The 26,626-nt window shown below is 47.3% G+C and overlaps 2 protein-coding genes across 2 annotated transcripts in view; one reads left to right on the top strand and one right to left on the bottom strand.

The window, feature by feature from the left end:
- The window catches only part of LOC140399162 (nuclear receptor subfamily 5 group A member 2-like), a 147,721-nt gene extending 128,631 nt beyond the window's left edge, over window positions 1-19,090 (top strand). Inside the window, exon 7 of the mRNA XM_072488432.1 lies at window positions 13,823-19,090. Within this exon, the coding sequence (XP_072344533.1) occupies window positions 13,823-14,070 (248 nt within the window). The 3' untranslated portion in view covers window positions 14,071-19,090. The remainder of the gene's footprint in view (window positions 1-13,822) is intronic.
- Window positions 19,091-22,354: 3,264 nt separating this feature from the next.
- Window positions 22,355-26,626, bottom strand: part of LOC140398855 (adhesion G protein-coupled receptor D2-like) — a 223,394-nt gene continuing 219,122 nt past the window's right edge. Inside the window, exon 28 of the mRNA XM_072487796.1 lies at window positions 22,355-25,938. Coding sequence (XP_072343897.1) covers window positions 25,931-25,938 — 8 coding nt within the window. The 3' untranslated portion in view covers window positions 22,355-25,930. The remainder of the gene's footprint in view (window positions 25,939-26,626) is intronic.

Genomic DNA, 26,626 nt, shown 5'->3' with positions numbered 1-26,626 from the left:
GACGTCATGACGCGCGTGACGTAGCACGTCGGAAGCGATTCCGCATGCGCAAATCGCTGTTCCTTTATCGATGGCCGTTTTCTTGATTGCGCATGCATGGCGTCTCGCGCATGCGCAAACGAACCTTCCGGTTCTGCGCACTTCTCGCGCAACTGCACTAGTGCAGTGCCTTTAGCAAGATGGCCACCGACCCCGACCCAAATCGTTCTCTGGTCCGGGATTTCGGCCTCGAGGTGAGTACTGGCGCTTCTCTTACCTTTTCTTGCCGATTGGAGTGTGTTTTCCTCACAGTATTTGCCGAATTTCTCCAGGACTGCCTGGAAGTCGCACCTGTTTTGCCCCTTGGAAAATTTGAATTTTTAAAAGATTTCTTCTGCTCTTGCCCCGGCGATGGTGAGGAGAAGCTCTGTTTTTTCATCATCAGCCAGGTCTTTAGGTTCGGCTGCCACCAGGAAGAATTCAACCGTTTGCCGGAATATCTGCCAGTTTTCGCGGAGATCGCCGTGGCACTGGAGCTGCTGCGGAACCGGGAGCTCGAACATCTTGCCTGGGTATTGCTGGTTGTCACTGTACGCTGAGGTATGGCTATCTGGATTTAAACAGTTCACTACTGGTACCATGTTTTGTTATGTTTCCTTTGTAACATAAGCAGCTTCCTTGTGTTGCATTTGTCAAAGGAAGGTCGAGACGTGTAGATAACTTCAACACATTTATTTACACTATGTACACTTTTATAACTTGAGTTCGACACTACTGCTAATCCTATTATAGCTACCTAAACTGACTAACCAGCTGCTGTCTTCCACGTGGTGGGTATAATATTGAATCAACCCTGTGCCTCTCCTCACTGACTGTATCCACTGGCCAAAAGGCAGATCATGTGTGTGGTGTCCTTTATATATGGGTTGGTGTAATGCGCCCCTGTGGTCGTGTCACCTCCTTGTGTATCGTGAATGTCCATTGGTCGCCTCCTATCTAACTTATCTATTTGTTGAGTGTGTGTGATGTTTCTGGTGCTCCCTCTAGTGTTTGGCTAGCTTGCATGTATTTACAGTGATGCACATCACCATAAAACCCACACACACTCCCCCAAACCCACACTCTGCCGCAAACCCACACACTATCCCCCATACCCACAAACTCTCCCCCAAACCCACACACTTTCCCCCAAACCCACACACATTCCCCCAAATCCACACACATTCCCCCAAACCCACACTCTCCCCCAAACCCACACACATTCCCCCAAACCCACACTCTCCCCCAAACCCACACACTCTCCCCCAAACCCACACTCTTCCCCAAACCCACAAACTCTCCCCCAAACCCACACACTTTCCCCCAAACCCACACACATTCCCCCAAACCCACACTCTCCCCCAAACCCACACACTCTCCCCCAAACCCACACACTCTCCCCCATACCCACAAACTCTCCCCCAAACCCACACACTTTCCCCCAAACCCACACACATTCCCCCAAACCCACACTCTCCCCCAAACCCACACACTCTCCCCCAAACCCACACACTCTCCCCCATACCCACACACTCTACCCCAAACCCACACACTCTCCCCCAAACCCACACTCTTCCCCAAACCCCCACACACTCTCTCCCCAAGCCCCACACACCCTCCCCCAAACCCACACTCTCCCGCACACCCACACACTCTCCCCATACCCACACACTCTACCCCAAACCCACACACTCTCCCCCAAACCCACACACTCTCCCCCAAACCCACACACTCTCCCCCAAACCCCCACACACTCTCTCCCCAACCCCCACACATTCTCCCCCAAACCCACACACTCTCCCCCAAACCCACACACTCTCCCCCAAACCCACACTCTCCCCCAAACCCACACACTCTCCCCCATACCCACACACTCTCCCCCATACCCACACACTCTCCCCCAAACCCACACTCTCCCCCAAACCCACACACTCTCCCCCAAGCCCCCACACACTCTCCCCCAAGCCCCCACACACTCTCTCCCAAACCCACACCCTCTCTCCCAAACCCACACCCTCTCTCCCAAACCCATACACTCTCTCCCAAACCCACACACACTCTCCCAACCCCACAAACTCTCTCCCAAACCCACACACACTCTCCCAAACCCACACTCTCTCCCAAACCCACACTCCCAAACCCACACTCTCTCACAGACCCACTCTCTCTCCCAAACCCACACTCTCCCCAAACCCACATTCTCCCCCAAACCCACACACATTCCCCCAAACCCCCACACTCTCTCCCAAACCCACACCCTCTTTCCGAAACCCACACACACTCTCCCAAACCCCCACACTGTCTCCCAACCCCCCCCACACTCTCCCCCAAACCCAGACACTCTCCCCCAAACCCCCACACACTCCCCCAAACCCCCACACTCTGCCCCAAACCCCCACACTCTCTCCCAAACCCCCACACTCTCCCCCAAACCCCCACACTCTCCCCCAGACCCACACACTCTCCCCAAAACCCACACACTCTCCCCCAAACCCACACACTCTCCCCCAGACCCAGACTCTCCGGTACATATGAAAATTCAGGCCATGTAATCACTTAGTTCTCTTTCCTGCAACAATCCAGATGTTAATTTTAATATCGTTATGAAGCATCACCTCACAAAAAGCTATTATTGAAATACAAATAGGAAAATAAAACTTTCAAATGACACATGTGTGTGGCTTTCTTTCAAACCCACACTGAAATTAAAGGCTGCACATTTTTTAAAAAACATTCATCGTTAAAGCACTTTTTTTTAATCACTAAAACATTAAAGTAGGGCCTTTTCCCTCATTCAGGGTCATTTTCACCAGGTTTCTGAAAACATTGTGTTGAGGTGTTTTGTATTTTATGTAGAATCAGCTGTGGAGTAAGGTTTTTACGCTGCCTGGAAGACATAATTACTTTCAACAGTGCACAGTTTTCACATTCGCTCTTACCACAGGATACACAAAGCAAAATATTTACAATAGACTGACATTTGTTGTCCATATTGATTTTTCTCCAGAGCAGGTAAAGAGTTTTAATTAAAATTAGAATTTTACAAAAAGCAATAGTTATGAAGAAGGTACATGTTAGCTTTGTTCTAAAGACACGTTTAACAGAACCTTCACAGATTGACCTATCGTTCCATTTCCTGCCTTTCAATCGTGACAATCCTTTGCTGGAAAACGCTTTTATGGCTCACATTCTCTTAAGCAATTGCAATTTAGCAGCAGCGTCTTGTGAACAAAGACGCCTCCAAATAATGTGAACAGCTAAAGGGAGAGAAATAATCTGAAGCATGTTGACAATTGTGAGGGTGAGCTTTGTATGGGAGGGGGAGCCATTGCAACTGCTTGCTTGGGGTTCATGCAATTTAGAGGCTCCTGTGAATTAATGTTTCTAGCTGTCCTGGGGACGAACAAATTCAAAAATCTTATCATTATTATTTAAAGTTACTGTTTTAACCGAATAAAGTCAGCTCACTCGGGTTATCTGATTTTGGGGCTCCCAAACCCCTGAGGCTTTTTGGCATTGCAATAAAACGAAAGATGGATACTGAGCCACTGAAAACCGGCACAGTGAATTGCGATATGTGACTAATGCCCGCCTGTTGCATTTGAAATGCAGGTCGCCTGCCATCTTAGTGTCGCCTGTTCATTGACTTGATTTCTGTGAGTAGCCAGCACTAAATGCATGCCCAAGCAATGGGCCCAAAATCGTTAGCACCTCTTAATGGGGAAGGTACATTGTGGCTGGAGTAAGTGCTGGGGATCTTGTAGGAACTAAATCTGATCTGGGAAAGGCAGAAGAATGGTTGAACATGGAAGAGAAGGCAGCACGGTGGCGCAGTGGTTAGCATTACTGCCTCACAGCGCCAAGGTCACAGGTTCGATCCTGGCTCTGTGTCACTGTCCGTGTGGAGTTTGCGCATTCTTCCCGTGTCGCCGTGGGTTTTGCCCCCACAACCCAAAAGATGTGCAGGGTAGGTGGATTGGCCACGCTAAATTGCCCCTTAATTGGAAAAAATGAATTGGGCACGCTAAGTTTAAAAAAAAAAAGAACATGGAAGAGACAGATTTGTTGAGGAAAAAGGAGTGAAAGGGGAAAATAAGGAAACTGGTCTGAACTGGTTACTTTAAAACGGAACACCAGTAAAACAGGGAAATAAGAATACTGGTCCAAATTGTTTATTTTTTCCTTCTGGGTTTACATTTCACTGGAGATCTTGGTGGAGTCGGTTGAGAGGCATTTGCATCCTCAAGAGAGCCAGGAGGTCTTCCAGACACGGTGATAGGTTCGAGCAGATAGTTGTGGAGACCAATGCAGCCCTGTCATAAGTTCAAAAGACCTGGTCAAGATCAGTGAATGCATCTTCAAATGTCATCTTCCACTAACTGCGCCAACAGCCAGACACGGTTGAATGCACTACACCGCCCATTACTCACTTACCAAGAATCTCTATCAACAATCCCTATCTCTTACCAACACACATGTCTGTTGCAAACCTCACATCCATAGAATAAAATCCACAGAATCTTTTCAGTGCAGAAGGGGGCCATTCGCCCCATTTAGTCTCATCAATGCTCTGATAGGGCACTCTACCCAGGCCTCCCCTGCCCTATCCCTGCAAATTAATCATGGCCAGTCACCTAACCTGCACATCTTTGGACTGTGGGCAGAAACCGGAGCACCCGGAGGAAACCCGCAGCAGACACGGGGAGAAAGTGCAAACTCCACATAGACAGGCACCCAAGGCCGCAATTGAACCCGGGCCTCTGGTGTTGTGATACAGCAGTGCTAACCAGTGTCAACATGCCACCCACATCTCACAGCTTGCAAATACTGTCAGCTATTCAACAATGACAGTCACATTGTCTGACACTCACTGACACTCTTCTCGCTCTTGTAGGAGAAGGTTGTGCATAAGTAAGGCAAAATTAATTAACAGGAGGGGATGGGGAGACACACCTGCATGCCCTAATCTTCATGGAGGAGACTATGCTGGGCATTATCCGAATGGGCATTTCTGAGGCCGTGGCTAGTAGTGGGGCTGAAGTCATTGATGGTGACAGCATCTTCCTCATATTCCACTTCGTCCCCATAATGCACACTCATCCGACTTAAAAGCTGCAGATGGTCATCACATCTCTAACTTTCCCCTTTCCCTTCACATTACCCTTGTGCCTTTTATGGGCGGCACGGTGGCACAGTGGTTAGCACTGCTGCCCCACAGCTCCTGGGACCCGGGTTCAATTCTGCCCTTGGGTGACTGTCTGTATGGAGTTTGTATATTCTCCCTGCAACTGCGTGGGTTTCCTCCGGGTGCTCCGGTTTCCTCCCACAGTCCGAAGATATGCAGGTTGGGTGGGGTTACAGGAAGAGGGAGGGGGAGTGGGTCTCGGTAGGGTGCTCTTTTGGAGGGTCGGTGCAGACTCGATGGGCTGAATGACGTCCTTCTGCACTGTAGGGATTCTATGGTTCCATTCAGTTACCCAGAAGCTGGAACGAGTCCACGCAGTGGAGGATAAGCAACAAGACCGTGCCGACGGGGATACACCATCACTTGATTTCACACTCGCAGTCGTCACTTAGCGGATGAAGAACCTGCACATGGTGAGAATCAAGGGTTCAGCAACCAGTCAGAAGGTGAGGATAGCACAGGTACCAGCTTATTGGCTGGCAAGCTCGCCGGTGAGTTCCACTGCAGAGGACGCAAATGAGCACTTTGATGAGGCTACATAAGAAAGTTAATGGAGATGCACAACAAAATGCTGTGTATAATGGGAAGCCTGCCAGAAAGCTTGCAGTCATTGTCGAGAAGTCTGGGGAACATCAAAGGCTTTGTGACGAGGTTGAAATCCACCCTTCCCATCGTGTAAATGGTGACCAGATCCATTACCACGCTTGTGGACCAATTTCCATTACATATCAGCGGGTATGAGTGCTGCCGTGGAGTGAAATTGCACCAGCTCAGACTGCTACCATCGTGGCTCTGGATCCCAGCTCTGGATACCAGTGTTGAAAGTATTTTGAAGGGGGTCACAGCACTAAGCCATCTGTCCTCCAAATGAGGTGCTGCCTTGGTCGTCGGCAGTGGCTCCATGGAGCAGAAGGAGTCTGCTGTAGTCTCTCAGGATTGTAGCATTTGTTCCCCCCCCCCCTCCCCCCCCCTGTCCAGCTGCCATTACCCTTGCTGTTTCCTATCAGCTGGCCAGCACAGATTGCTGCCACCCATGGTAAGGTGGCACAGTCCACAACCGCACTTTATTGGCCCAGAGCTGCTTGAGGTCCTGCAAGACCACCTGCCGTCTCCTCCACTCAATGTCAGCAACTTTCCACCAGTTATGCTGCAGCACTGAGGTAGGGAAAGAAAAACAGGCGCCAGAGATTAGATAACATTTGTATGTGATATGGCAAAGTTTCATTTATAAATTTGGTTCGGATTGTTGATTTTCTAGTGTTGATTTTTACATTGCGGCCGACAGAACAATGTGATGGTCAGAGCCGGGGAGCAGGTATGGGCTGTAGGTGAATAGGATTTTCTGGTGCATTTACATGTATTGTGATCCAATGGGTTCCTCATGTAGAGCTCGGTGGCAGGGAATGTGTAGGTTTACATCTCTTTTCCTCTTCTGCCTCCTCCTCTTCCTCGTGCTCCTGTTCCTCAGATTCTTGCCTGATTGATGCCAAGGGTTATCCCCTCACTATGGTGAGGCGATACATTACACATCATACACCACAACTCGAGAGACCTGCTCTGGGAGTCCAGAGTGGTCTCAGCAGTGGAAATATTTCTTATCACTTCTATTGTGGAAGTGTTGCTCCTATTGTATGGATGCGGCACGTCTGAGTGGGGGTTGGACTGATGAGTCATGTTGTCAATCGAAAGTCCACATCATCCCGTAGGCCCCTCACCTTTGCTTCGCCGTGGTGGCTCAAATGCAGCTGGCGCAGCTGACTACCAGAGAATGAAGGCATTGTTAGTGCTACCAGTATATCAGGTATTGACCGGCATCATGGGGGCGATTTTCAGCCCGTGTTAGCAGTCAGCGAGAATGGCGACACGGGTGCAAAACACGGCAAGAATCGGTAAATGTGATACTCACCGGTAAGATCGCTTCTTCCGATTTTCCAGGCCCACCCCTGGTGACGTAATGAGTATCCCACCATGGGAGGTCGGGAACCTCATTTAAATATGATGTGGAGATGCCGGCGTTGGACTGGGGTGAGCACAGTAAGAAGTCTTACAACACCAGCTTAAAGTCCAACAGGTTTGTTTCAATATCACTAGCTTTCGGAGCACTGCTCCTTCCTCAGGTGAATGAAGGGGTATGTTCCAGAAACATATATACAGACAGATTCAAAGATGCCAAACAATGCTTGGAATGCGAGCATTAGCAGGTGATTAAATCTTTACAGATCCAGAGATGGGGTAACCCCAGGTTAAAGAGGTGTGAATTGTGTCAAGCCAGGATAGTTGGTAGGATTTCGCAGGCCAGATGGTGGGGGGTGAATGTAATGCGACATGAATCCCAGGTCCCGGTTGAGGCCGCACTCATGTGTGCGGAACTTGGCTATAAGTTCCTGCTTGGCGATTCTGCGTTGTCGCGCGTCCTGATGGCCGCCTTGGAGAACGCTTACCCGGAGATCAGAGGCTGAATGCCCTTGACTGCTGAAGTGTTCCCCGACAGGAAGGGAACATTCCTGCCTGGCGATTGTCGCGCGATGTCCATTCATTCGTTGTCGCAGCTTGAAATCCGAGCGAACCCTTGTGCTCACATCGCCACCTTGGCTCTGGTATGAGAGAGAGAGAAATATAGTCAGCTCTCTTTGAACAGAGGGTCTCAGTGACTTCCGTTAAGCAACGGAAGGGCAGCACGGTAGCATTGTGGATAGCACAATTGCTTCACAGCTCCAGGGTCCCAGGTTCGATTCCGGCTTGGGTCACTGTCTGTGCGGAGTCTGCACGTTCTCCCCATGTGTGCGTGGGTTTCCTCCGGGTGATCCGGTTTCCTCCCACCGTCCAAAGATGTGCAGGTTAGGTGGATCGGCCATGCTAAATTGCCCTTAGTGTCCAAAATTGCCCTTAGTGTTGGGTGGGGTTGCTGGGTTATGGGGATATGGTGGAGGTGTTGACCTTGGGTAGGGTGCTCTTTCCAAGAGCCGGTGCAGACTCGATGGGCCGAATGGCCTCCTTCTGCACTGTAAATTCTATGAAATTCTATGAAACAATGGACAGCAAACTCCAGGTCTAGAATGGGTAGGAGGCCGGCGGCAGCTAAAGTTCTGAGGGGGTTTATGGACCAGATGGGAGGGGTGGACCCTTGGAGATTTGCAAGGCCGGGGGTGAGGGAATTTTCATTCTTCTCGCACGTTCATAAGGCCTATTCCCGGATCGACTTTTTTGTTATGTGCAGGGCGCTGATAGCAAGAGTAGAGGATACCGAGTACTCGGCAATAGCCATTTCGGGTTTGGGGAGGGGTTCGTCAGGTGGGTTAGGCTGTTGTACGAGGTCCCGATAGCGAGTGTGGCCACGAACAAGAGGAGGTCTGAGTACTTTTGGTTGCATCGAGGGACGAAGCAGAGGTGTCCCCTCTCCCCCTGCTCTTCGCACTGGCGATTGAACCCCTGGCTATGGCACTGAGGGGGCTGGTGCGGGGTGGGGAGGAGCATAGGGTGTCGCTCTATGCGGACGATTTGCTGCTATGGGGAATGCCGTAGGTAATGAGGATCCTCAGCGTGTTCGGGGATTTCTCAGGGTACAAGCTCAACATGGGGAAGAGTGAGTTGTTCGTGGTTCACCCAGGGGACCAGGAGAGGGGGATTGGCGAGTTCCCACTAAAAAGGGCGAAGAGGAGCTTCAGGTATTTGGGGGTCCAGGTGGCTGGGAGCTGGGGGGCCCTGCATAGACTTAATTTCACGAGGCTGGTGGAGCAAATGGAGGAGGCGTTCAAGAGGTGGGACGCGTTGCCGCTGTCCTTGGCGGGCAGGGTGCAGTCAGTCAAGATGACGGTGCTCCCAAGGTTTTTGTTCCTGTTCCAGTGCCTCCCCATTCTTATCCCGAAGGCCTTCTTTAGGCGGGTCAACAGGAGCAAAACGGGGTTTCTGTGGGCGCGAGGGACTCCGGGGGTGAGAAGGGTGTTCCTGGAGCGGAGTAGGGATGGGGGGGGCTGGCGCTGCCCAACCTCTGTGGGTACTACTGGGCCGCCAATGCAGCGATGGTGCGCAAGTGGGTGATGGAGTGGGAGGGGGCTGCATGGAAGAGGCTGGAGACGGCGTCTTGTGTGGGTACAAGTCTGGAGGCGCTGGCAACGGCGCCGCTGCCGCTCCCTCCAATGAGGTATACCACGAGCCCGTTGGTGGCAGCTACCCTCAAAATCTGGGGGCAATGGAGGCAGCACAGGGGGAAGTGGGGGCCTCGCTGTGGACCCCGATACAGGGGAACCACCGGTTTGTCCCAGGGAGAATAGATGGAGGGTTTTCGGGGTGGCACAGGGCAGGGATAAGAAGGTTGGGGGACCTGTTTGTGGACGGGAAGTTCGCGAGCTTGGGTGAGCTGGAGGAGAAGTACGGGTTCCCCCCGGGAAACACCTTTAGGTATCTACAGGTAAGAGCGTTTGCCAGGTGGCAAGTGGTGGAATTCCCGCTGCTGCTGCCACGCACAGTACAGGACAGGGTGCTCTCGGGGGTCTGGGTTGGAGAGGGGAAGATCTCGGCAACTTACCAGGTGATGCAGGAGGAAGAGGATGCCTTGGTGGAGGAGCTGAAAGGTAAGTGGGAGGAGGAGTTGGGAGAGGAGATCGAAGAGGGGACGTGGGCAGATGCCCTTGGGAGGGTGAACTCTTCCTCTTCGTGCGCGAGGCTCAGCCTCATAAAGTTTAAGGTTCTGCACAGGGCACACATGACCGGGACAAGGATGAGCCGGTTTTTTGGGTGCGAGGACAGGTGTGTTAGGTGCTCAGGGAGCCCAGCAAACCACACCCATATGTTCTGGGCATGCCCAGCGCTGGAGGAATTCTGGAAGGGCGTAACGAGGACGGTGTCGAGGGTGATAGGTTCCAGGGTCAAGCCGGGCTGGGGGCTCGCGATATTTGGGGTTGCAGGGGAGCCGGGAGAGCAGGAGGCGAAAGAGCCCGGCATTCTGGCATTTGTGTCCCTGGTAGCCCGGCGGAGGATTCTTCTTCAGTGGAAGAATGCGAGGCCCCCCAAGCGTGGAATCCTGGATCAATGAAATGGCGGGGTTTATTAAATTGGAGAGGGTGAAATTTGCCTTAAGGGGATCGGTGCAAGGGTTTTTCAGGCGGTGGCAACCGTTCTTGGACTTCCTGGCAGAACGGTAGACAATAGACAGCAGCAGCTGCAACGAGGGGGGCGGGGGGGGGGGGGGGGGTCTATTTTATTTTTGTTTGTCTATACTGGGGGATCTGAGAGGGTGTATATATTTGCTATGTGTTTCGGGGTGTTGATTCATTATTTATGTATAGGGGGAGGGGAGCACGGGATTGTTTTGTTTTGTTTTGTATTTAATTCTATTGGGTTCCTTTTATATTTTGTTGTTGATATTTTGTGAAAACTTTAATAAAAATTATTTTTTTTTAAAACCAAAAAAACAGTGGACAGCAAACAGCGAGATGTTTTTAACGTCTCCAGCTCCAGCCTGGAAAGATAAAACTTCATTAACACAGACACCTTCACAGCTAGTGACTGTGACCCTTTCCATTGCTCTGAAGTTGCAGCAGGTGGCGGATTTCAATGAGGACCTCTCTTTAGCGATGCACAAATGTCTTAAACATTGTTCATCGCTGAGGTTTGGGTTGGAGAATTGTCACCTGAACATTGGCTGGACAATTTGCTGAGAGCATTTGTACCCCTCCTCCTCATTCTTCTGGCAGATTTTCATGCCCTTTGTGAGCTCCCAGTCATGCTTTATTTTAAACGGGAATGCTTACCAATCCACTCATGTCTGGGAGCACCAGTTTTGTGCAGGAGCCTTGAAGTCAGCAAAACATTCCTTGACTGCGCCACTATCTGCAGATTTTTGAGACTTGAAATAACTGTGGAAAGCACCAAAATTGTGTAGAATTGTAGCAAAATCCAGACGAAATCAGTCACTCACTTGTAAGTAGGTGATGGTCTCTTTAAATAGAGCTGCTTGTGGGTCCTTCGTGCTGCTTAATGTATGTTCAGTCATGCGAGCAAAAGAGGGGGCTCTGGCTGGAGTCACCATTGTCAAATCAGTGTTGCTCGCTGACTGACAACAAGGTCTTCCTGCTCTCTGTACTTCTGGAAGATGGTACCTGGAGGTGCGCTAACACCTTCATGTCAAGTGTGTGTGTGTGTGTGTGTTTGTGTGGGGTGCTCTGTGGATGCCATTTTGGTACCCTAAGGGTGCTCGTAGTGTCCAAAACTGGACGCTGCTGACCCCACTTTCTTGCTGTTTCCCTATTCATCAAAACCCTTTGCCATTTTGAACACTTTCATTTGCTCTGCTCTTAACCTTCTGTGCTCCAATGAAAGTAGCTCCAGTGTTTGTCACCACTCTAAATGATACCATTCATCCCTGGTATAATCTCAGTCAATCTCTTCTTCACCATCCTGCCCAAGACAGGGTGGCTAAAACTGGTCACAGAGGATGGATTTTAAAAGCAGGTTGGGGTCGTGACTGGAGGTCGGCTGACCTGCAATTGTGTGTCGCCGGCCATTGGGCCAGTTCAGTGCCACAGTCCCAAAATCAAATCATTTTTGGAGAGGCTGGATCAGGATTAGAGTGGCTACCTGGTCCAAGTGGCAGGCAGCCATTCGAGGGAAATTAATTCCAATCACAGGGCCTATTGTGAAATGCAGCCTGGACCACGGCAAGGCAACTATGACAGGTCATAGGAAAAGGAGAGGCCTGTGCCTCATCTCACGGGGGACACCTACCCCCCCTATCCGCCTCTCATCTGGCTACAGGGCTACAGCTGCCGCCGCTGGTTGTCCCGTGCTGGAGTTACCCATCTATGATTGTGCACAGGCTGCTGTGAGCATTCCCCTCTCCCTGTCCATGATGAATGTTAGGTTTACAGCAGATATTTAAAAACCTGAAGCAGTCGAGGGGCCCACCCTGGCCACAAAGGTAAGTATAGCCCCCAGGGGTAGAGGGATATGCCTGTGGACATTGTCCAATGGAACTCCGGCAGTGCCTACCTGGCCAACTGGCACTCCCAGACTGTGGGTGATGTGCTCCAATGGGAAGGCTCCCCTTTTGTGTGTGGGAATGTTGTGCAGGTGATTGTGTGGGGGTGTGCTCCCTTATCCATGGGGTTGCCCTAGATCGTGTGTGGGGAGGGGGCTGCCCCAGTGCTTATGGGGAGGGTTCCCCTGATCCGTGGATGGGAGGTGTTGCCCTAGATCGTGTGTGGGGAGGGGTTGCCCCAGTGCTTATGGGGAGTGGTTCACCTTATCCGTGGGAGGGGGGTTTGCCCCAGTTCTTGTGGATGGGGGTTACCCTTGTGCTTGTGGGCCTGTTCCCTGTATCATGGGAGTGGTGGTGGTGGTGGGGGAAAGGCGGGGGGGGGGGGGGGGGTGCGATTTGTTTTAACGCAGGTCACGCTGATTTCTGCGGAGCTGGCTTGCCAGCTCTACCAGGCCCCACTCCACCAGCGTGACAGTGAAAACCAGAGTTCCAGACAATCTGGAGAGAAAATGCAGCAGTGCAGCTGGAGAGCGGTACACCGGTTTTCTCGCCTCAGACAGCAGTCGGTGCACAGTGTGTAAAACCACCCCAATATGTCAACACTGAAGGACTTCCAATTGGCTCTTCAGTCCCAGGAACCTGCTCAATGTGCTTCATGGATGGAGAGCCCGGACTCTGCTATTAATTGGTCCTTCCATCAAGCTCTGGGTCTGCATATCTGGAACATACTGTGCGAGGTCAGGACTTGGAACTGGTCCAGAGTTTTGCTTCCTGACTGTGGACTGAATATCCAGCCCCTAATATTCTAACTGTGGCTTAAGCCGTGATTTGTAAAATGTTCCCATTAGTCAATTGTTCTGGTATGCTATGTCCCTATCAACAAAGCCTTGGACCCAATAATTTAAAAGTATGTTCTCTTGTAACGATTAGTTTGTGTGAACCCCTAAGTCTCTGCTCTTCTCTTAACTTGGGCCGGAGTTTGGAAGCTGCCACTGTTTTCCTCCCAGGTGGAGCCCAGCATAAAGAATATTGTGAAACTGAACTTAGTGTGCAATAATTACAAACAGCAGATTTCATTACATTGAACTTCAAAGGCCCGGGTACTCTTCCAATATGGTGAACTATACTAAACAATAATTTCACTGAAATAGAGAATTTGTACTTTGTAAAAGTACAATGGATTTTTGGGTCATCATGTCATTTGAGAAACATAAGCATGTTAGGATAAGTTACATTTTAAATTTAACCAGTATGTGTTCAAAATCATGAGGGGGTTGGACAGAATATATGTGGAGAAACCATTCCCACTCGTTAAAGGATCAAGAACGAGACGGCACAGGTTTAAAGTGATTTGCAAAAGTAGCAAATGTGATGTGAGCATGCACTGCCTGGAAGTGTGGCGGAGGCAGGCTCAATTGAGGCATTCAAGAGGGCATAGGTGATTACTTAAATAGAAGCAATGTGCAGGGGTACATGGGAAAGGCAGGGGAATGGCCTGTGAACTGCAATGCTTGTTCGGGGAGCCGGTGCAGATACAATGGGCCAAATGGCCTCCTTCGGTGGGGTAAAACAAATCTGTGACATTTCTGAGATTGAGTAGCCCTGTTACTAATGTTGTGTCAAATCATTTCTTTCCCTAACAGATGTCAAGGTTTTAGAAAATCGACATCTGATTGAAAGTGTTCAAGAACAAGTCCATGCCGCCCTCCTGGACTACACCATGTGCAACTACCCACAGCATGGGGACAAATTTGGACAGCTGTTGCTGAGGTTACCTGAAATCCGTGCAATAAGTATGCAGGCAGAGGAATACCTGTACTACAAACACCTGAGTGGGGAGGTGCCATGTAACAACCTACTGATTGAGATGCTTCATGCCAAGCGAGCTTAAGGCCTACTGTAGACCTGTGAACTATACAACAGCCACCGTTTCCCAAAGGCAGGTTGCGGATTCCATATATATATATAGTATATTCATTTATATTATTAATGGAACAATTACTGTAATTAGTAGTAACAACTGATTTTTAAATATACAGAACCTACGTAACAGTGGAAAACATGCAAAACAGTATGTACAAAGTTTTTTCAAATGTCGACCTTTTTTCCCCTAAATTTGACTTTAACTTAAAATGGGCTGTTCCTTATGATGCAGCCCAGCCATGCTTACTTTAAGAGTTTACTGCACCAATGAAACTGCAAACTAGCAAAAGAATGGCATTTGCAATTTTTTAAAAACTGTGCAACACCCAGTAACTTTTTAACTAGGGTGCTACATGAAGCATATCCATTGGTTGTTACCGAGGGTTGGGGATTACAATTTTCACTTGTTTCGCTTGAAACAACAATGCACATTCTAAAACAGTATCTTCAAATTATAATAGAAATGAATGTAAAATAATATGCAAAATTAAAATCAGCAGTGATATTTTCAGAGCCTTAGCTCCTGACAGCTGTGCGGACCAGGCTAACAAGAGCTGTGTCCTACTGATAGATCGAGTTTGCTTTATACACTTCTACAAGAAACCTGTGCACACTTGTACTTTAATATTTGAAAGCTGAATGCACTTGTATTTTTACAGAGAGTTGCAAGCAGTTAAGAGTATTGTGTTTGTTATTTTTATGTCCCAAGTGTGTGTTTTTTTCTGAGATATAGTAAATTGTGGAAAATGAGAAAATTACAGTAAAAAAACATATGTTTTATGGAAATTAATATTTAATTAGTAAATATCTGCTAATTCTGTCATATTTAACATATTCTTTTCGTAATCGCTATACTGTGTTAACAGTATTCATGTATTGTGTTTCTTGCATGTTTTTTCCTCTTTTCCTGCTAGTGAAATAAACTGATCAAATTTGTACACCAGTGATGTTCCTATTTATAACTCCTTAAGTGCCAACTAATAATTTCAAGTTATCCAACCCAATCAATAAAGGAGGCTTTGTTCCCTTCACAGTGCCATGATGTTAACATATATATACAACTGTCCTGTGGGAGTTGACAATATTTGCTGCTGTCCATTGGAATGATAATTTTCACAAGTGGTAAAGTTAAAACTGCAGACAGGCTGTGGCGCACAGATTCTGTAGTTGATTGAAAAATTCTGCTAAGATTGTAGACACTGCTCACTCCCTGTGAATAAACTGTATTCGTACAACTGGTGTTTTTAACAAACCTATCACTTGTGCACAAAAATCTGAATCCTTAATGATACGAAATATCTTATTCTGTGTAACAGTATCACAAAGACAATTTCTTCCTTTTCCAATCACTTTTGTTTAACATGGCAGTATTACAAAACAGGTGGTTCTATTTTCACAGTGTCTGATTGCAGTTTGGGGACGTCCTGAATCTTTTTAGTCGTTATAATTATTGAAGGTTTGTAGCTAAATATTTATATTCGGTCATGATAGTAATGTTTGTGCCAGATGTACCTGAAATTTTTTGATTTTTGTATTATCCCTCAAAGGAATCATAAAAGCATTGTCTGGAAAGAGGGGTCATAAAGCTTAGGCATTAAAGTGTCACCTACACTTATAATAATTTCCACTGCAAGAAAATATTATTTTATTATAAAAATAAATATTTCTAAATCCATTACATAAAAGAAGTTGGGAAAGAGAGAGAGCGAGGTTCCCATTTTATCTACTTCTGTGAGGAAAATGTCCGTAAGCGGTGGGTGGTTTTGTTAGTTGAGTGATGGGGATTTCCGCACACATGTAGCAGTGTATTATGTCTTCTCCTTTGTGTGTCCTTTGTATTTCACCAATAGCTGCAATTGCTGTCCTTTGGTTTGTGCAAAAGACGCAGCTTTTGCCTCCAAAACTCAATGGAAGAACTGTAATGTTCCCTGCTTATTGTGCAGCTGTGCGCAGCTGTGTACTTGTGTCTCAAGTTTATTTTTTAAATTATGCAATTATTTTAAATTAATTCTCACAATATTTGCTGGAGATCTGCATGCATTTCATTGATAGATATGGAACTGTAGTCATTAGACAAGAAGTAAGAGGCGACAGTGGGCCACTCATGTTCATAACTTCATGACATTTGTTCAAACAGGTTTATCTGTTAACCGTAGTGAAAGAGGTTAGAAGTTACATAGGAGAGTGACATACACATTTCTTTCTGAATTATTATAGTATATTACTCCTGTACACTTCATATTGTGTATATGTCAACTGGAACTTTTAAGATGTGGCTAGTGATTGGTGAATTTTGATATTTCATTCAGGGAAAATAATTGGTTATATTGAATGATGCAATAAACAATATGGAATGTGAAAGGAAGGGCCGTAACAAAGTAATATTCAAATATTTTCACCCCGATAGAGGACAATCATTCTGCTGATGTTAAAATCTCATAGTATATTTATTTTTATTCAGTCTTCTTACTAATGACCTAATGGTTAAATAAATTAAAACTCCTTAAATCACCTTTTAGGTCCTGTCTCACTAAATTTGTTGATATATTCTGATCTATTATTTTATTGCTGGAGGCCGCCGCCGTGCACATGCGCGGCCTCTGACCCGGAAGTGCTGGGGCCCGTATCAGCGGCAAAAGCTGCGAGATTCACTCCGGGTCCCTGCTAGCCCCCTGTAGGGCTATGATTCGTCTAACTTTTTCAAGGAATTTTGGTGGTTAAACACCAGCGTTTGTACGCTGGCGTGGGGACATAGTCTCATTTTAGGAGAATCCTTCCATGGAGTTAGGTCACAGATCAGCCATGATCTCATTAAGTAGCGGGACAGGCTCAAGGGGCTGAATGGCCTACTCCTGTTCTTATGCTGTGTCACTTTCGTAAAACACACACATTTGGTACACTATGTCAGCTGTACCGAGACTCAAAAGATTATTTTTAAAGGTTATTAGACCATGTTTTGATGCAAGACCATGTTCATCAGGGGTTTATCTCAAATATGTAATAGACGTCAATCACTTAAAATATTAATAATAATCTTTATCAGTGTCACAAGTAGGCTTACATTAACACTGCGATGAAGATACTGTGAAAAGCCCCTCGTCGGTATACTCTGCCGCTTGTTAGGGTACACAGAGGGAGAATTCAGAATGTCCAATTCACCTAACAGCCGTCTTTCGGGACTTGTGGGAGGAAACTGGAGCGGCCGGAGAAAACCCACGCAGACATGGGGAAAACGTGCAGACTCTGTGCATACAGTGTCCTAAGCCGGGAATCAACCCTGGGACCCTAGCATTGTGAAGCAACAGTGCTAACCACTTCTCTTGAAATCAAGGTTAAATGCTTTGATTTTAAGAGGTTGAAATTATTTGGGGGATAGTATATAACGCTCCTTAAACCAGGTGGAAGTGTGTGGTGGCAGGCAGGGGAAATGATCAATGGTAAAATAATCATCAATGGGCTTTTGATGGAGTGGTGAATGGTCTTTGCTCATTTGGACTTTATGAAAGAACCTGGTCAGTCTGCAAGATTATTTCCTTTAAATTTGTTCCTAAAATGAACCCAAGTGCAATTCAATTGCTCGCAATGCATTTCCATTTGTTTGAAATGAACTGAAATATAATTAATTTCTGAAGTTTTGTTTGGGTTTAAGTTTTCAGAATATTTTGAGGATTAATTCAGAGACACTGGCCATAATTCTCCTGCCGTTTGGGATGTTCTTTTCCCGCTGGCAGCGCATCCCCGCCCATGGATTTCCCGGCCGCGTGGGGTAGTCTCAATGGGAAATTCCATTGACAAGCGGCGGGAAGAGAGAATCCCGCCACCAACGAGCAGCGCGCCGCGCGGAACACACGGCTGGCGGAACCGGAGAATCACACCCACTATTTGTCGAAAGTAAAAATAAAATTATTGGCAAGAAAGATGTTTTTCTATACTTCCCTTTCTGCATCATGTATCATTAATCATTAAATATAAAACATTAGGCAATGTAAATTGCCGTGTTCTCATGAATTAACACGTACAAACTAAAATACACAATTATATTCAGTTAAAGTAAATGCCTTTTAAACTCCCCAACACATCGAATGTGGAGCTTTATTGTGGATCAATCCCGGCAGATTTAATGAACACTAAAGCTATTTCATAACTATGCAATCACCCATAATTAATTGTTTCCTTTCCTTGATTGTAATTCTACCCTTCGGCCTTTTTCAACATTGATACTGAAAGGAGGAAATGGCAGGATCAGATTAAGTAATTGGGCATCACAGATTCATTAGAATTGTAAAGACTTTAATGCTCAGGAAATATTGAACTACTGGCTCGGATAAACTGATGTGTACAAGTGTTTGCTGCACCCCATGTGATAGACGTAAATCTCTTTTGAACACAATAATAAACTGAAATATAACTAAATTCCTGAACTATGTTCGGTGTTTTATGGGTTTGTTTTCCGAAGATTTCAAGGATTCATTTGGAGACAGTTTTTGTCAAAAATAAAAATAAAGTTGTTCTCAAAAAAATGTTTTCTTCTGTACTTCCCTTTCCTCATCATGTATCAGCATTTTGTGATGTTTTATATTTAAGAACCCATTCGAACAAAGCAATGTTCTGCAACTGCTATCAGCATAACTATGCCAAAAATGTATTCGGAGCAACGTGTCTTAATGCATTGAAACATTTTATTTTAAGCGCAACAAATCCAAAAGATAAGAAGCATTGACTAGTTATAGTGTTTATTAGGATTTCGTACATATATTTTGGAAAACAGTTTTTTAAAGATATTTTGAAATGGCAACAAAGCAGAATACTTAATTGACTGATAAGAATATCTGAAATTTAATCACTGCCACAAGTGACTGTGTTATGTGACATTTTCATTAAAGATGTATTACAACAAATCCTGTTATGTTTTGCTTTTTATATGTGTAGAAATAATAGTTACGAAGAGCACAAACATTACAATGCTACAGTATTTTACGAGAAGGCAACAATGCAGTTCAATTTCTTAGCGTATATCCCAGTTATTTTGAAATCTACACACACTAATAACGCTTAATGACTTTGAAATCTTGTGAGTGGTACTTCATATGACATGAGCAAAAATCGAATAGATATCGGCAAGTAACAACATGGGCTGGAAACATGAAAGGTTTGGGTTCCACTTTATCCTTGCCCTGTGTTATCACAAAATATTCCCAAATGGCCCTAACCTGTATCAATGCTTGTTGTGGTGTTTCAGAAAATTAGTATTGGCAAACTGCTAAGGCGTATCTGTTGGCAAACATTTTGAAAGTAACCCGAAGAGTGAATGCAGCAATTCACAAAGTCCCCACTGCAGCATGTTATGAAGCTTGGTGATTTGATGGAGTGGAAACTGGCATGACGGCATATTGTTGGTCTGGCTCCTATCGAAGTGCGATGTAATAATATTCTTATCTTCGTGGTCTTTGCATTTTGCAAAAAACCCACTGTGCGCTCCTTGCATAGCCTCTGATACTTTGACGTACACTTTGATGGACCGTAAACTATCACTTCTGTGCTTTGACCATAAATCACTGTTCAGATACCAGTCACAGGACAAAACACAGGTCTCCACGATTGGCTGAACATTTATACCAATTGCAGCTTATTTTGGAATGATATGAAGTGTTTCATCAAACATTAATGTAGGTGCATCATGATTGGTAAGAAGAACCATAACCAGCTTTTTAAAAATTCTTTAACGACATGTATTTATTGCCCTAATTGCCCTTGAAGAGGTGGGAATAAGCTGCCAGAGTTGATAGTCTGCTGGCTGGTGTGGGAAGAGTCTGTACTTAGGGGTTCTTCCTGACACTATTGGACTGGAGGGAATTAGATGATGCAGAGGTCTCAAAATCTTTATTTTCACCATTTTACTAATCTCCAAGACATCTGCTGATTTTGCAGCCGGAATAAAATCACATAGTCTAGCAATGCCTGACATCGCAGCCCTGTCTGCACTGGGTGGAATTTCCAATATTTTGTCAGAGCTTCAGGCGCAATCTTTATAGAGCGCCCTGATCAATCCACCCTCCACACAGGGAACACCACAAGCATTGGGGCTCTTCCCCACTCCAACACAAACATCAGCATTGGGGCTGCCTCCCCTCCCTACAAACAGAATGGGACCCCTCCCCCACCACCAATTGGGGTCCACCTGGCACAGGCTGGCCAATCCAGCAGTGCCAACCTGTGGCGGGGACATGTCCCTCACCCCATGGGTTTATATTTACCTTTGCACACAGGGGGATTCCCCTCGACAATCTTGTTTTACAAAACGTGTTGCAAAGCTCGCCGACATACGGATTATTCTGTGAGGTGGGATTATTGGCAGGGAGCTCGCCCATTTTTTGTAAGTGTACGAAAATTAGGTTCTCGCCCTTTGTGGGTGTGAGCCCGTTGCGCTAGCGAGTTCGCGGGCTGGATTTTTAGGTCCCATTCACCCCGGGCACAAATCTCGCTTTGGCCGCCACCTCTGGCGAGAGGGCCATCTCAGGATTTGTGCCAGTGAGATTTCCGAGTGCTATGTCCCCTGGTCCTCCTTGATAACGTAATCTGGGTATGAACATGGGGTGTCATTCTCTGACCCCCCGCCGGGTTGGAGAATCGCCGGGGGCTGCCGTGAATCCTGCCCCCGCCGGTTGCCGAAGTCTCCGGCACCGGATATTCGGCGGGGGCGGGAATCGGGCGGCGCCGGTTGGCGGGCCCCCTCCCGCTGGATTCTCCGGCCCGGATGGGCCGAAGTCCCGCCGATAAATTGCCTGTCCCGCCGGCGTGGATTAAACGACCTTTTGAACGGCAGGACAAGGCGGCGTGGGTGGGCTCCGGGGTCCTGGTGGGGGGGGTGCCGGGCGATCTGGCCCCGGGGGGTGCCCGCGATCAGGGCCCACCGATCCGCGGGCGGGCCTGTGCCATGGGGGCACTCTTTCCCTTCCGCCTCCGCCACGGTCTCCACCATGGCGGAGGCAGAAGACTCCCTCCACTGCGCATGCGTGGGAAACTGTCAGCAGCCGCTGACGCTCCCGTGCATGCGCCGCCCGGAGATGTCATTTCCGCGCCAGCTGGCGGGGCAACAAAGGCCATTTCCGCCAGCTGGCGGGGCGGAAATTCCTCCGGCGTCAGCCTAGCCCCTCAATGTTGGGGCTCGGCCCCCAAAGATGCGGAGCATTCCAGACCTTTGGGGCGGCGCGATGCCCGTCTGATTGGCGCCGTTTTTGGCGCCAGTCGGCGGACATCGTGCCGTTTCGGGAGAATTTCGCCCCTGATTTCAATAAAGTAAAACACATTTTAACGTAATTAAACAGCTTGTTTAGGGCATAGTGGTTAACACAGTTGCTTCACAGCTCCAGGATCCCAGGTTCGATTCCCGGCTGGGTCACTGTTTCTGTGGAGTTTGCACATTCTCCCCGTGTCTCTGTGGGTTTCCTCCGGGTGCTCCGGTTTCCTCCCACAGTCCAAAGGTGTGCGGGTTAGGTGCATTGGCCATGCTAAATTGTCCTTAGTGACCAAAATAAAAGTTAAGTGTGTGTTACTGGGTTACGGGGATAGGGTAGATATGTGGGCTTCAGTAGGGTGCTCTGTGTTAGGGCTGGTGCAGACCCGATGGGCTGAATGGCCTCCTTCTGCACTGTAAATTCTATGAAATCTATCTATTGTCACCGTATTTCCGGGTAGTCAGATGTCGACCCTGGCAGCAAGCTGTTTAATCACGCCGGCAAGAATCACTGTGGTTTCTGAATACAGAAACCTGTCATGATTACCACGCTGGGGACGCGGAGATGAATATAGTCCATGGTTGGTATGGGACATGGCTGGGCATTGCCCCTTGGCAGTGCCAACCTGGCAGTGCTGGGGTGGGGTTAGGATTGTGGCCAGGGGCAGAGCCCCTAGGGAACCTCATTGGGGAGGTTCCCATTATGTGAGGGCAAAGACAATGGTGGAATGGGCAGTTTGTGTCAGCATGATGGTGGTGGGGGGAGCACTTAGAATGTGGAGGTACCCCAATGCTAGCAAAGATTGGGGGGGGGGGGGGGGAAATGTGTAGGGTAACCCCGATGCTTGCGTGGTGTGTGGGAGTAACCTGACAATCGAGTGGTTTGAGGGTCAGGGGCCTGCTTGGCCCTCTGTGTTGGAGGGTTGAGTGTGTTCCCCTTGTCTGCCGGGGTCCTGATGCCCAGGTGTAGGTGGGTGCAAGGGGTTGGAGTGTGTGTGTGTGTGTGTTGGGGGGGGGGGGGGGGGGGGGAGATCCTTTCACTTTATTTTGAGATCAGAGAACCCTATAAAAATGACGGCCCTATTTCTGACCCCTAGCCTTGCCGGTGAGTTTAGGCACGCCATGCCCCAGTCTAATCCTTGCCAGCACTTTGAAACTGGACTGAGCGTTGTTTGATCCGACTGGAAAATGCAGCCATAAAACCAGCAAGTTTCACATTGCTTTTCTCACCTGATCCAGCCTCGATTACCCATTCCACCCTCGATTACCCATTCCACCCTCGATTACCCATTCTCATGGAGCGGGTTTCTCCTGTCCACCAGCTGCACTTTCCTGGATGGCGCGCCCTCGTCGGCAGCGGGGCACTCCGTTCATGCAGCCGGACAATGGGATTTCCCATTGTGGCCACCCCACGCTGCCGGGAAACCCGTGGGTGTGGGCGTGCTGCTGGCGGAGCGGAGGATCCCGCCCACTGAGAATTCCACCCATGAGATTATGCACCCTCGTTGCTGTTCGCGCTGATGGCGGACACAGGGACACAATTCATACCGAACATGTTAATCTTTGGTTACTGAATGTGTCGGCCAAACAGGTCTGAACGACTACTCCTGCATCTGCCCTTGAGCATAGTGAGAGCACAGGTTCAGGATATATAACATTGCTTTGCCTGCCTGAAAGTATTCAGAGATCGATACATTTACGGGAGGACATGGGAGTACGGACATGCACCATGCATCGGTTCACCCAAAGTCTTCTGTAATTTTTGAGGCACCATAACCAATTCACAGTGTGAGTAGGTCAGACTTTTAGAATACAAGTGTATACCCAGGAGTGGTTTCAATTTAGTGGGTTAACTGAGTATCTTATAGGCAGGTTGCCAAGGTGAAAATTCTGAAGAGACTGCACATTCTAGCAACTTTCTGGATAAAGACTTTCCTCCTGAATTCCCTATTGTATTCATCAGTAGCTATTTTATACTTATAGCCCTGGGTTTTGGTTCAAGAATACGACTGGGAAGTCCTTTTCACTGTTTGATGAGATTCAAAGCTCTGGTTCGTGCATGGGAGGACATGGAGTATGAACATATGGAAATATTTTCATGACATCAACCCTATTTCATGACATAAACCTTTTCATAATCTTAAAGAGGTCAGTCAGGTCACCCCTCAGTCTTCACGTTTCCACAGAAAGAACAACCCAGCTGCAGCAAGCATTCTTCACGGGTACAATTCAAGGTCAAAATAAATCTTTTCCACCTCAAGGAGCATGCAAATCCTATTATCAGGAACTTCGGAGTGGTACAATCCCGACCTATAGCGTCAAGTTCAGTTTCCCTGAACATGTCAACACTATTTTAAAAATTTCTCTAAATAAATGAAGGTGGGGATGAACAAAAGGATATTATAAGACCAGAAGACATAGGAGCAGAATTAGGTCATTTGGTCCATTGAGTCTGCTCCGCCATTCAATCATGGCTGATGTTTTCTCATCCCCATTCTCCTGCCTTCGCCACATAACACCTGATCCCCTCATTAATCAAGAACCTATCTATTTCTGTCTTAAAGACACTCAGTGACTTGGCCTCCACAGCCTTCTGCGGCAAAGAGTTCCACAGATTCACCATCCCCTGGCTGAAGAAATTCTTCCTCATCTCAGTTTAAAAGGATCGCCCCTTCAGCCTGAGGCTGTGCCTGCGGGTTCCAGTGTCTCCTACTAGTGGCCCGTAACTTCCTCGGAGTGGCAATGACCAGCTGATTGCAACTCGGTAGTGACATACCTTCGCTGGAATTCAAAAGCCCCTGTCTTGCCTGACCTTCCTGTCTTAGGCTGGGTGAGACAAGAGCAGCAAAGCAATTCTGGGGTTCCATCAGCAAAGTGTAAAAGGAGTGCAGTGAAGGAGGACACGCCCCCCACGTTACACCACTAGCTGCTGTAGAGCAGGTGAGCTTAACGGGACCATTGAACGGGAGATAGTAAGTTTAAAAGCTTCCTGAACGGGATGTGAATGTGGCAGTTCAACATCAGCAGGGTGGAGGACGTTGGGTCGGGGAGGAGATATCAGATCGGATCCGAATATTTTGTGGTGGGGGGGCATTGGTGGTCAGGCTGTGTGGGATCACCTCTTGGGTCAGGTATTAGTTAGGGAGAGGGGAATCCCATGGAAGGGGCTGCCTGATTGGTGGGCGGAGATGGGGGTATCCGCTGGGGGTCAGGGGTGTACCATGTAGGGATCGGTCTGGGTTTGTTAAATAGTTACTCTGAAGTTAGAAGTGCTTTTCCCCTCTGTCTCTTTCAGAGTAACTAGGAGGGTAAAACTGGCAGAACCATCTGAAGTTAGCAACTTAAATCGCTTTGTCCGATGGTTCCCATCCCAGAGGAAGTTAGACTTCTGGACAATTGCCAGGTAAACCCTTACATGGGAACTTACTTGAGGGATTCCCCAGTGCATCATTGGGGTATCCCCCAAAATCCAATGCTAGGGAGCCAGGAAGTTATGGCCCATTAAAGTTGATAAATATTTTGCAATAGTTTGTTTTTTGAAGACTAAGTGACAACGAGATTAAGTCACATAAAGCACCAGACTATTGAATATAATCATTCACATCAATTGTTTTTTATTTTTGATCTTTTATGATGTTTACCTGGGCAGCATGGCGGTTAGCACTGCTGCCTCCCAGCACAAGGGACCCGGGTTCGATCTCAGTCTTTGGTGACTGTCTGTGTGGAGCTTGCAAGCTCGCCCCGTGCCTGCGTGGGTTTCCTCCGGTTTCCTCCCAGGCTAACGATGTGCAGGTTACATAGATTGGCCATGTTAAAAAATTGCTTTGGTGTCCAAAGACGTGGAGGTTAGGTGGGGTTACGGGGATAGGACAGAAGAGTGAGCCTAGGGAGGGTGATCTTTCAGAGGATTGGAGCACACTTGATGGGCTGAATGGCCTCTTTCTGCACTGTAGGGATGCTATGGATTACCTGAACATTGCAGCATACATTCTGCCTTCTTCACTTATCTACTATTTTTGAAAACTATTGCAAAGGACATCATTGTAAACCTCCTAATCTCAATAAAAATAAAAATTCTAAGGCTAAACATCAGCCGATTAACCTGAGAAACCAAAAGTCACATTGCTCTGGCATCAATTGAAAAGTGCCTTTCGTTTTATTCCTTTCCAATGTCACCTTCTGAATACCCTCTGTCCCCCGTGTTTGAACGTGAACAGTTAGAACTTTTCCCTGCAACATAACTCTATCATAGCCTATCACACTTGACATTCCTGGTCCAAGGCAATAATAAGTATTACTATTTACTATATTACAGGGCTTAATATTTAATGCATTATAAAGAGAGACACCAGGTACTTAAAACATAGACTTCAATGAGTTAGTGATCTGTGTCTTGTTAATCGGCATCACAAGTGGTAGAGATCTTGTTTGGTTGAGGTTTAAAGTCCACTTTAGGAATGCAAAAGGGCAGTGCGCAGACCTTGGTTTTAAAATCCCAACTTTAGCGAATAGCTTTTGGTCTTGTTTCGCAGAACAACTGCAGAGTCACTCAGCGAGACTTCACATCCCCCCTCAGAATTGTTGTGATGATGTTTCAAAATCCTGCAAATGAACATAAAAATCTGAACACTGTGACAACAAATCATGTAGCATTACCCTGAACAATCTGAGATATAGGCTAAAAAAAACTTCTGTATACGGTTGGAATAAATGTTCAACTCCAGATTATCTACTGCTACAAGACAATCGCTATTCCCCATTTTCATGGAAATTATAAGTGTTGTAAGAAGTAAGTGCAACAATAATAGGAAACGTACATTATGTGGAAGGCTTGAATGTATTACTATGTTATAGGGGGTCGGTTATCTCAGTTGGCTGGGCGGCTGGCTTGTGATGCGGAATTAAGCCAGCAGCACGGGTTCAATTCCCGTACCGATGGAGGTTATCCATGAAGGGCCTGCCTTCTCAACCTTGATCATAACCTGGTGATCCTCAGGTTAAATCATCACCAGTCAGCTCTCAAAGGGGAGCGCAGCCTGTGGTCTTCTGGGACTGTGGTGACATAATAGTTGTGTTAATGTTTTATGGTATTGTGGAATATCGACTTTTTAAATGTTATTATATTAGCCTGTATTCAAGAGCAGCAACAGCAAAACAACAGGGGGACATTTTCCAACAATCTGGATGATTACATTCCAGTAGGACATTTTATTCGTCCTGATAGTTGTGATTTGGCGAAGTCTAAAAGTCTTATGGTCGCTGTATTGCACAGGAAGTGAGATGTGAGTCA

This window comes from Scyliorhinus torazame, chromosome 22 (assembly GCF_047496885.1).
Source record: "Scyliorhinus torazame isolate Kashiwa2021f chromosome 22, sScyTor2.1, whole genome shotgun sequence".
Lineage (NCBI taxonomy): Eukaryota > Metazoa > Chordata > Chondrichthyes > Carcharhiniformes > Scyliorhinidae > Scyliorhinus > Scyliorhinus torazame.
This window is presented reverse-complemented; position numbering and strand designations above follow the sequence as displayed.